This window comes from Thermobia domestica, chromosome 7 (genome assembly GCF_964235325.1).
Source record: "Thermobia domestica chromosome 7, izTheDome1.hap1.1, whole genome shotgun sequence".
Taxonomy (NCBI): domain Eukaryota; kingdom Metazoa; phylum Arthropoda; class Insecta; order Zygentoma; family Lepismatidae; genus Thermobia; species Thermobia domestica.
Genome location: NC_137460.1, coordinates 96249025 through 96260226, shown reverse-complemented (window position 1 = coordinate 96260226; position 11202 = coordinate 96249025). Strand labels below are relative to the sequence as shown.

At 35.1% G+C, this 11202-nt stretch overlaps 1 protein-coding gene across 1 annotated transcript; it reads left to right on the top strand.

The window, feature by feature from the left end:
* Window positions 1-322: 322 nt before the first annotated feature.
* LOC145689262 (histone-lysine N-methyltransferase SETMAR-like) lies at window positions 323-856 on the top strand. Its single transcript, XM_081763399.1, has one exon. The coding sequence runs from the start codon at window positions 323-325 to the stop codon at window positions 854-856; it is 534 nt and encodes a 177-aa protein (XP_081619525.1).
* Window positions 857-11202: the final 10346 nt, after the last annotated feature.

Here is an 11202-nt window from a genome sequence, read left to right as displayed (position 1 = left end):
ACGTCCATCACCGACACGAATGTGGCTGTCGTCGATGCCATGATTCGTGAAGACAGAAGAGTGCGGTTGCACGACATTGCCAATGAATTGTATATCTCTTATGGTTCCGTAAGCAGTATCGTCATGACCAACTTGGCTTCACAAAAGTGTGTGCGCGCTGGGTACCCAAGCTTCTGAGTAACGAACACAAAAACCAGCGAATGGGCATTTCCTGAGCCACCTCACACGTTATGCCGACGAAGGAAATTCATTCCTTCATCGCATCATAACGGGCGATGAAACTCCGATACCTCTATGGACACCTGAATCCAAACGTCAGAGCATGGCATGGAAACATCCATCGTCACCACAGGCCAAGAAATGCAAGACAATAGCAGCTGCCCAGAAAACAATCGCTACTGTCTTTTGGGACCGTCTCGGTGTTATTCATGTTGAATTTCTGGAAAAGGGTACGACCATTAATGCAGACACCTACTGCCAAACCCTGGACAGACTGAAAGCAGCCATACGGCAGAAACGGCGGCGGGCACTCCGACAGGGCGTGTTGTTACTGTATGATAACGCACGTCCACATAGAGCCGAACGGACCCGTACACATCTCCGCGTGTTCAGGTGGGAAAGTCTCGATCACCCTCCGTATAGCCCTGAATTAGCCCCGCCGAATTACCATTTGTTCGGCCCCCTGAACCAACATCTCCGTGGGCAGCGTTTCCAGACACTGACAGAAGCACAACAGGCTACACGTACCTGGTTAGGAAATCTGGAGCCACATTTCTTTGAACAGAGCATGGATGATTTGGTGTCACGTTGTAATAAATGTTTAGACAACTACGTTCCTTCTTCGAAAATATTGTGATACCATACTTCAAAAATAGTAAAGCTTTCGACGTATCTCTGTACGCTTTTCTGTAAATCAATAATTCACCTTACTTTTTGATTCATCCTTGTATAAATAGTTATTGAAATCTTTTTTAATGTCTATATCCACCCGAAACCAAGTAACCGTATTCAATCAGAAAAAGAAATGCAGATGCCAGCTGTTATTTTGCCCTTTAATGTTACATTGAACATAAAGAAATAAGTTTGCTGTTGAGGTACTCAACCCAAACCTTATCCTTACCTAATTGTAATTTCAAAATTTTAAGAGGTCATATCGGGAAATTACACTAATAATGCTATTAATATATAATATGTTGGTAGAATGTTTGTTAATATGGAACATCTACTCCAAATCATATAATTAAATTGTTTCTTTTGAAAACGACGTCGGTTCAAGGAAATCAGTTTCGACACAAGGGAAGATAACTGCCTCAGACTGACACTCTTTTGTAAGAAAACAGAATTTCTGTACTTTTGTAATATACAAAGATTTCTGGCAATTACTGGAACATCAAAATTTTATTACACATAATTAGATAATCTGGAGTCAGTTCCTAATATGTACAAGGATTTTGTTAATTACTTATATAAATGATAATAAGTAATTTCCATTTTTTTTCAGTTTGGTCATGTAAATAGCCTTAAAGGTTGAAACTGAAGAAAGCATTCATTCTTTATTTTCTTGATTGCATGAAATACATTTATTTTAGATACGTAACATTGAGACATTTTAGTAACATTTTAAAATTTAAAATAAATTACAATGATCCCTAGTAGTACCTCCACATTGGCCAAGCTTCCGTCCCACAAAGCCTCATGTGTGAAATGTTGCATGTTGCCCATCTGAACCCCTATTGGTCAGTTACGGGTCCAAGATGGAATTTCTATATATCAGCGAAAATATAGTGCAAGTTTTTTAAAAAGCCAAACTAGTGATATAAGTATATACAAAATTTCACGTTGATTTTATTGTGTATAAAGTCAAGAAATAGTTGAAGAGAAAATTGGAACTCCACATGGGAACCAGATGGGTCGAAGGACGCAGGTGTGGATGCATATTGGCCTATATTTGTCAGTGCCGGAAGAGTTGGCACGGGACAGAATGGGTTTTCATTTTTCAGAATTGTCTGCTGAGATATTTACGGCAAGTATATTTTTGAAATGGACTAAGATCCATCAATAACCAGGGAAAAAGGAAGAAGTTTGGAAACAGAGCATCTTTACGTAGTATAGAACAAATTTAAATTTAGAACAATGGTTAAGACATGAGTTTGAAGTTCGTTGATACTAATGTATTTTATATCGTAACCGTTCTAGCTACAAACGTAATTCTTCTTCTTCTCACATACTTAGATTAGCTACTCGATCAACTACGCTGCTACACTAACTTCAGTATGATGTTTATTTCTCTTTGGTTCTAACAAGGCCTGGTACTAGAGTGCATAAAATGTTCGCCTACGAATTGGAAGCACACATAAGATTAGGTTTCACTCCTGGTCAATGGAACAGAACGAAATTCGTGTCTAGTAAAAGAGTTCGGGAGTTGTTTAATGCGTTCAGGAAAAAGAAAGTACACACATGAGAATGTGAAACTTGTTTTCTCCTGATTAAAATAACGGTTAATTGTTTATCACGAGACGGCGCTCGCACCTTGTTGTGGGTTATATGTGGGTCCCAGGTGGGCAAAATGATGGTCCCACATTCATACATATGGAGCAATGTCGACCGAAAAGGGAGCTGACGTTGCCCGTGTTGGGCATCCCACACGTCATGGACAGAAAGGTCATTAAATCTGCATGGGGCCCAAAATGGTATAAATGAGGGCCCATATCACATTTTCCCTTATTTCCTACCCTGATGCACCTAGCTGTGCAACAGGGGATAATTCCTGCTTTTCCCCTGTTTGACCATAAAATGACCATAAGTGGCGAAATTGCAGGTGACATCAAGCCTTGCTTTTCTCGGCTGCATAAAACAAGTTTATTTTATGTAGATACCTGGCATTGAGAAGCACTTCAGTAACTATTTATAAATTAAAATAAATTAGAATGATAATTTTAAGATATAGCCCTGTTCTTGAAAATGTCCGAGAGAAGAAAAATTGCACGTAGCACCCAGCCTTACTTTTATTGATCGCGTAAAATAAGTTCATCTTCAGTGGATGCCTAATATTAAGAAACTATATAGTGCATATAGTATATACTGACTAACTTATACGACTAACAATATATACTAGCTAACTATACAGTTTACATATACTTGTTTAGAATACTGTATTTTATATTTACTTACCTAATGAATTTCAATGGATTTCTATAGCTGTCTTCTAATATCTGAATGTAAATATTTTATGTAGTTTAAAAATCTCAATTTTAAATATTTCCAATACTTCCTAATACGGTTTCTTATCCATCAAAAAGACAGGGCTTCAGGAACAAACTACGTCACATCAGCATTGGCATAAGAAAAGATTTCCAACAACAAAAGAATTTCGGAAAAGAAATAACATACCTAGCGGGTTAGGGCCCACATTCCGGGATAAAACATAGCATTGGCATTATATAAACTTCCCAACAGCGGTTTTTTTAAAATTATTTACATAAAGAAACCGATATATAAAGATACAAAAATCGCCTACTCCAGCACCCAATGGTCCATATTCCAGAATAAAATTTAGCATATCGGCATTAGATAAGGCTCCACCAGCAAAAGGATTTCCGAAATCTGATAGGTTGGTTCTAATAAATTCTCATACATAATGAAATAAAAGACGACGACCTCAGAGCCCGAAGCCTCATGTTCCGGGATAAAATATAGTATATCATCACTAATATTAAATAAGAACTCCGATAGTGAAAGAGTTTTCTGAAGTCGAAACTATAGTATCTGGAAATCTCTTTATACTTACCGAAACAAAAAATTACATCCCATTCGCCCGAGTGCCCAGTTACCAGAATAAAATATACCATATCATCATAGCATTAGTTAAACTTTTCAGCAGGGAAAGAATGTTTGAAACTGGTTCGTTACTTTCTTTATATTTTTTTATAAATGGTAAATCAAAAATTAAGCCCTCAGCCCCGAATGGACCATTTTCTAGGATAAAATATAGCGTGACATCACAGGCATTAGAAAAGCTTTTCAACACAGAAAGAATTTTTGAAACCGGTTCAGTAGTTTCTGTATGTTTCTATTAAATATATATAAGCAAAAAACGTCCAGCGCCAGGGATCCCATTTTCCAGGAAAAAACATGGCGTACCATTACTGACATTGGATTAGCTTTTCAACAAGGAAAGATTTTGAAATCGGTTCAGTAGTTTCGATATATTTCTTATATATAGTGAATCAAAAAGTGACGCCGCATCACCCAAGGGCCAATTTTCCAAAATAGAAGATGACGTTTCATCATTGGCATTAGACATGCTTTCTAACACAGAAAAATTTTGAAAAAGGTTCAGTAGTTTTTGATTATTTCTATTAATTATATTTAAGCAAAAAGTAACGCCCCATCGTCCAGGAGTCCATTTCCCAGGATAAGATATACGGTATCATCAGTATCATTAGATAAGCTATCCCACATCGAAAGAAGTTTTGAGATCCGTTCAACAGTTTCTGAAAATTTCTTATATATATAGTGAATCAAAAAATGACGCCGCTGCAGCCGACGTAAAATTTTTCAGGATATAATATAACGTATAGTCACTGGCATTAGAGAAGATTTCGAACAGGGAAAGAATTTTTGAAATCGGTTCAGTAGTTTCTGTATATTTCTTATATATATTGTAGAAAAAATAACGTCCCAGCACCCAAGGGCACATTTTCCAGAATAAAATACAACGTATCATCACTTGCATTAGACAAACTTTACAACACGGAAAGAATTTTTGAAACTGGTTTAGTATTTTCTGAATATTTCTATTGAATATATTTAACGAAAATGTTACGATACTATACGTCGGAGGCCCCTGGTTCGATTAAAACGACAGACTTTTGGATTTACGTCATCTACTTCGCTGGATTATTTTTATTTTTTTCCACGAAACATGACTAAATAATAGTTAGGTTTAGCTTCATTTCATCTATCCCTTTGGTCACTATGAGACCGATAGATGACTAGATCTTGGGGTATCTTCTCCACCACCAGCAACTTACGCTGGAATATAAAAGTAAATCTCATCTGAAAGATAATTCTAATACTAAAGCATGTGGGAAATGTAGCTCATGGTATTTAGAAATCATAACTCATACTCAAATTTGCTTTTAAAAGTGCAGCAGATAAGGAAAGGAAAATTAAGTATAAGAGTAATTAGTCTGGCGTAGTCACTTATTGTTTCGACGAAATAAACAGTACCTTCTTCAAAGATAGTAACTCCATTCTTCTCCTCTCCCTCTCGCTGGCTCGTTTCTGTTCTTACAACTCCAAACGAAGTATCCTGAGAAACACTCACCATCCAGTTTTGTTTCCCGGACTGAGGCCTCAAACCACACCTCCGGATTTCCTCAATACCAAATATGGTCACTCCATAACTCACCTCCTCCTAACACCGTGTTCGTGACGTCACATGAGTCAAAACGTTTGAGAGTCGAAGACCTCACACGCTGGGGAATTCACCTCCAAATCCTGAATTGTACTTTTTGAGGAATTTCAAGTGCAAAGCTAAACCTCAGCGAAAAGTAGAAAATACAAAATACACACTTAATAATCGTTGACGTAGTTACCAGACAATAACTTTTAGTTGAGGCAATTCAATGAGTCAGCTAGGGAAGAGCTAACTGGGCGCTCGAAATATTTACAAATAAGTTGAATGTGAGCAATGTCCTCAAACGCAGACTAGTGACACTGCCAAGAAATGGAAACGTAGCCAGACACAAGTAGAAAGTTGATAAGTTGCACAAAGGTAGGAAAACAAACAAGGGTAGTGACTTTATATGAGGTTAAAGGAATCTGCTATTGCACTTATCTTTTAATAAAACACAAAGGTATACAAAAATGCTTCTAAGAAGCTTGAGACTACATAATTGAACGTTCCGAGGAAAGAAAAAATATAAAAATAATCCAGCGAAGTAGATGACGTAAATCCAAAAGTCTGTCGTTGGAATCGAACCAGGGGCCTCCGACGTATAGTATCGTAACATGCAATCCCCGCAAACAAGATGATTGAGTCTAAGATCTAGAAAAATCATCGGCATCTAAAAGAAACTTAAAAAACACATGTAAGTATACATTCATATTTTTCTCAATATTCAAAATTTACAAGTAAAAAAAAACAAACCTAAAAGCGTACTTAGTTAGGACTTCGAAGTTAAGATAAAAAAAACACTAGATGGCATAGCCGGTATCGGACGACGAATCCATGCATCCAGGCAGACGACAAGTTCTCAAATAAGCGAAAGTGGCGACATCCCAGTACTAATAAAAAAAGAAGATTAGAAAAAAATAATGGAGAAATTCATAGTAAAATTAACAAGGTAAGTCCTACAAATATGCAGCAAAAAAAACATGTATAGTCTTGAAGTAGGAAAAAAAAGAAACTGATATGGATGGAAGAATAACTAAGTCAAAGTAAACGGAAACAAACCCGGTATAAAAATGTGCAAAGCGCAGGCAAACTTAATGATAATATTACTACTATGATTGACCTTCCTGATTTAAAACAAAAGTTAATAAGTAGTATACAGCAAACGAAGGGCAGAAAAGACAAACAAAAAAAATCAGATTAATAGAAATCCAATCAGCCTTGCACTAAAGTTTTTTTTTAATATAGGATGAAATAAATAACCCATAATGTAAAGTCTCTAATGTAGATCTCACTCTAATGGAAGACAAAGCTTAATAATTTACGCATTACTAGGTAACTACCCATAAATAGCACAGAATGTTGGTGGAACAAAACCGGGGGGCAAAGAGTGGTCCTATTAATCTTTAGAAAACTGAACCATGAAGGATTTAATCTTCACGGTGTCCGTAGAAATGGACTTATCGCGGTCCATATTCGCACTTGCTGACAAGAAAAATAGGACACGACAGACCACCACCAAACTACTCTTAACCTAACGCGGCCTAAAAGTGAAGATGTCCAGGTAAAATATCCAAGGTGAAACCACTGCTCGAGGCGACGTGACAACAACCAGTCGGCAGGATCGAAGATCACAATAAGTCAAATCCACTAGGCAATAAGCTTCCATCTCCAGTAGTAAGGCTGCGGCGTAGATTTCTCAATTGTAGTCCATATCAGCAAAGGTAACATAAGTCCAGACGAAGCATTGAAAGTAAAATGTATGTTCGTTGTCAGAGGTAGAAGTTTAAACACTAATAAAATCACAGTCTATAATGTAAATAAAATACGATCTGTCGTAGCATACAAATTATGTAGTATTATTATTAATAAATATCTTTTTCTTCTAATCTCATTAAAGTCAAAGTGTATACAAAATATGCATATACAATAAAGATGATACTACTCCACTTCTACATTTTTCTTCTCTTTCCAGAAATACTACTTGAATCCAGCAATGGGACGTAGGCTTCAATGCATCCAAGGATTTCCACAAGGTAACTATAATCTCAATATCCTTCAAATAATATAATCAAAATACTAATGCATCATATGCCACTACGAATTCTTAAAATATATATGTCGCAATACAACTGTACAATGTTAATACAAAGTTATTATATCAACGCCTATAAATATCTCTCTAATAATAATAATACCTAATCCCAAGTTGCAATAAGTTCCAATAAATATCAATAATATGTTATATAGTCATGTAAATAAGAAACTGAGAGGGGGTGGAGGCAGGCTAGCACTTCTAAAAACTTTAGGACTTCGACGTAACATGGGGCGTCGCTTATAAATTTTAAATAGCAGAAAAACTGCTAACAACAGTAATAAAATTTCCACAATATGAACAATGATCCACAACACATCCTGATCCAAAGACATAGATTCTGCTCTAGCGCCTTTCATACAGAGAGTACACATGAAAAAACCTTGTTTATATAATAAGTAACCTATGGCTAATGTCAAAATAATATTCCAAACCACGAGAAAAATAGGAATAAAATTGTCTCTATAATAAATTGGAGTATAGGGAACCACAGTAGCTAGAAAGATTTAGATGAGGTACAGAATAGTGCCAATTGAGATTTAATAAATTTGAGGAATTAAAAACTTCATGAGTTTTAAATTTCTGATTAAGCTAAACCTAAGTACTATTTAGTCTTGTTTCATGATGGAGATGCTTTAGGTTTGATCTCTGTAGTACCTGTGCAGCTGGGTTAAAAAAAAATTGGCGTTTTCACTTTTTTGTTCTGACTACATTTATTTGGAGATTATTTTTATATGTTGCGTTACTTTGCTGAGGATAATGCGTTTTTATCTGATTTTTGTGATGATTTAGATGCTACTGAATTTTTTGAGCCGATTATTACATCATCTGCCTGTCGCATACATTTTACGCGACAATGTTTTGATAAGATTAAAAAGCAATTACAGTTTACGCATTCGCTTTCAAGTATTGACACTGTATCTTCATTAGATTCTGACAGGTTTGAGTTTACTGTAGACATGGCTGTTGGGGGAAATCAGGATAATATTGGCATTTTGAGTCATATCCTTCGGCCAGAACCATTTTTTGGACGTATGGGCGATGATATTGTTCGCTACATCGATCAATTCGAAGTATTGGCTCAGGTAAATAATTGGACAGACGTAAAAAAATGGATTCTGGGTTCGCTTTTAAAGGGGTCAGCATCCTATTGGTTTGACACTGCGTCAAAACAAGCAGATTTTCCGGAGTTGTCATACGAGCAGTTTAAACAGAAGTTAATAGCTGCTTTCAAGGACGCGCTTTTGCCTCAACTTACAGAACAGGAAATGCGGATGCGAGAACAAAATGAGGGAGAGAGTATTATATCATACGTTTACGCCAAGCGTAATTTAATTTTACGTAACGATAAGGATGCGCCAGTAGCTAAGCAAGTGCAGTTAATAATCGATGCAGTTAATAATAACACCCCAGAGGCTGGAAGCCCATTTTACAGCATAAAATATAGGATATTATCACTGGCATCAGATAAGCTTTCCGACATCGAAAGAAATTTTGAAATTGGTTCAGTAGTTTCTGTAAATTTCTCATATATATAGTGAATCAAAAGTGACGCCCCTACATCCAAGGATCCATTTTGCACGACAAAATATAGCGCATCGACACTGTCATTAGACAATCTTTACAACACGGAAAGACGTTTTGAAACTCGTTTAGTATTTTCTGAATATTACAATTGAATATATTTAACCGAAAAATAACACCTCAGCGGTGGGAGCTCATTTCCCAGGATAAAATATAGGGTACTATCACTAGCATTAGATAGGCATTCCCATATTGAAAGAATTTTAGAAATTTGTTCAGTAGTTTCTGGAAATTTCTTATATATATATATATATATATATATATATATATATATATATATATATATATATATATATATATATATATATATAGTATCAAAAATAACGCCTCCTTCATCCAAGGCCCTATTTTCCAGGATAAAATATAGCTTATCTTGACTAGTGGCAATCACTTTCCAACAGTGAAAACAATTTTTGAAATCGGTTTAGTAGTTTCTGTAAATTTCTCATATATATATAGTGAATCAAAAGTGACGCCCCTACATCCAAGGATCCATTTTGCACGACAAAATATAGTTTCTGAAGATTTGCTATTTATAATGAATGAAAAAATGACGCCTCAGCACCCGAGGGCCTATTTTTCGGGATAAAGTATAATGTATCGTATTCTACATTGAATGGTTTTCCTAATAGTGAAAAAAATGGAATCGCCCGAGTAGATGCTGAGAACTGGTGACATAAGATTAAACTCTCGAGTTCGCAGTTTGTAGAATATTAGTAGTAACTTAAGTTCATAATGTGACGTTTGTTGAGCGGGCTGGGAGGCGCGGATTCGTGTGTCTTCCTTTAGCCTCGATTCTTCGTGGTAGGACATCCCGTTTAACACTTTTCAACCAACTACTTGCTGTGGAACGAAATCACACACAAGGGGCTAATACAAATGAAGAGAGAGAGAGAGAGAATCAAAGATAATGTGCGCCATGACAGGCTTTCAATTGGTTCTCACTGTTCCCTCCTGAGACAATTAAAAGTCATTACAAGCAGCTAGACAAGAGCAGCAACAGTCCTGTTGGTTGCAATAATGCTGCTACTATGTATTCGCTGTCTGCGATATACTTATAAAGTTTCCGATCGAAACGCCACACGCTGAATGTACCCGAATATATATATATATATATATATATATATATATATATATATATATATATATATATATATATATATATATATATATATATATTTATTTCATATTTTGTATGTTTTATGGGTACCAGTTCAAATTTTTCAAGTTAGTTTTTCTTGATAATTTGAAATATGAGGAGCATGAGTAATAGTATTTAAATTGAAGACAGTATATGTTGACTATAAACAAGCGGTGGCTGCAGTCTGAAGTATGAAGAGTAGGAAAAGCATGGAAAATGTTATGGCGACCGTATAGGTCGTCATAGAAGGGTGGATGTCGCATTAAATGTATTTTTCAAATATAAGGGTTAAAAGGTTAACATGTTATATATATATATATATATATATATATATATATATATATATATATATATATATATATACGCCATTTATATAATGCCATGTTTTGGATGTTGGTTCTCTCATATAAGAACTCATTTTATAGGATTCATTGCTCTTTAGCATATAACTTTAAATAAAACACTGCTACGACTGTTGCTACCATTACTACTACTACTAATATTCATATTAATAATGATTTATTATTATAATTATTATTATTATTATTATTATTATTATTATTATTATTATTATTATTATTAATAATAATAATAATAATAAACTTCCTGTACAAGGGGTCAGAAGGTATGTGCGACAAAAATTCTCTCAACGAAAAAGATTTGGATTTTACTCGTCATGATTTTCCAAAATTAAATAGTTCATATAGGTATAAAAATGCACGAATTCAGATGAACTGAAATGAGTACTTTTTTGTACTGATGAAATTCAAAATTGACATAAAGCATTAAACATAAAAGTACCTTATTAAGAAAACCCATTTTGTGTACTCTTTCAAATTTAAAAATGTCTACTTATCCACATCGCTTCGAAATAACAAATTTACAGACATAAATTTAAAATAGCAAAAGGTAAAATTTGTTGGAATAGAAGAAATAGATCATTCTAACATTGCTACTCGTAAAATATAGGAATGTTATCAGCCC

Bases quoted from the DNA above. Each gene is read 5' to 3' on its own strand.
- LOC145689262 (XM_081763399.1), top strand. From the start codon at position 323: ATGGCATGGAAACATCCATCGTCACCACAGGCCAAGAAATGCAAGACA.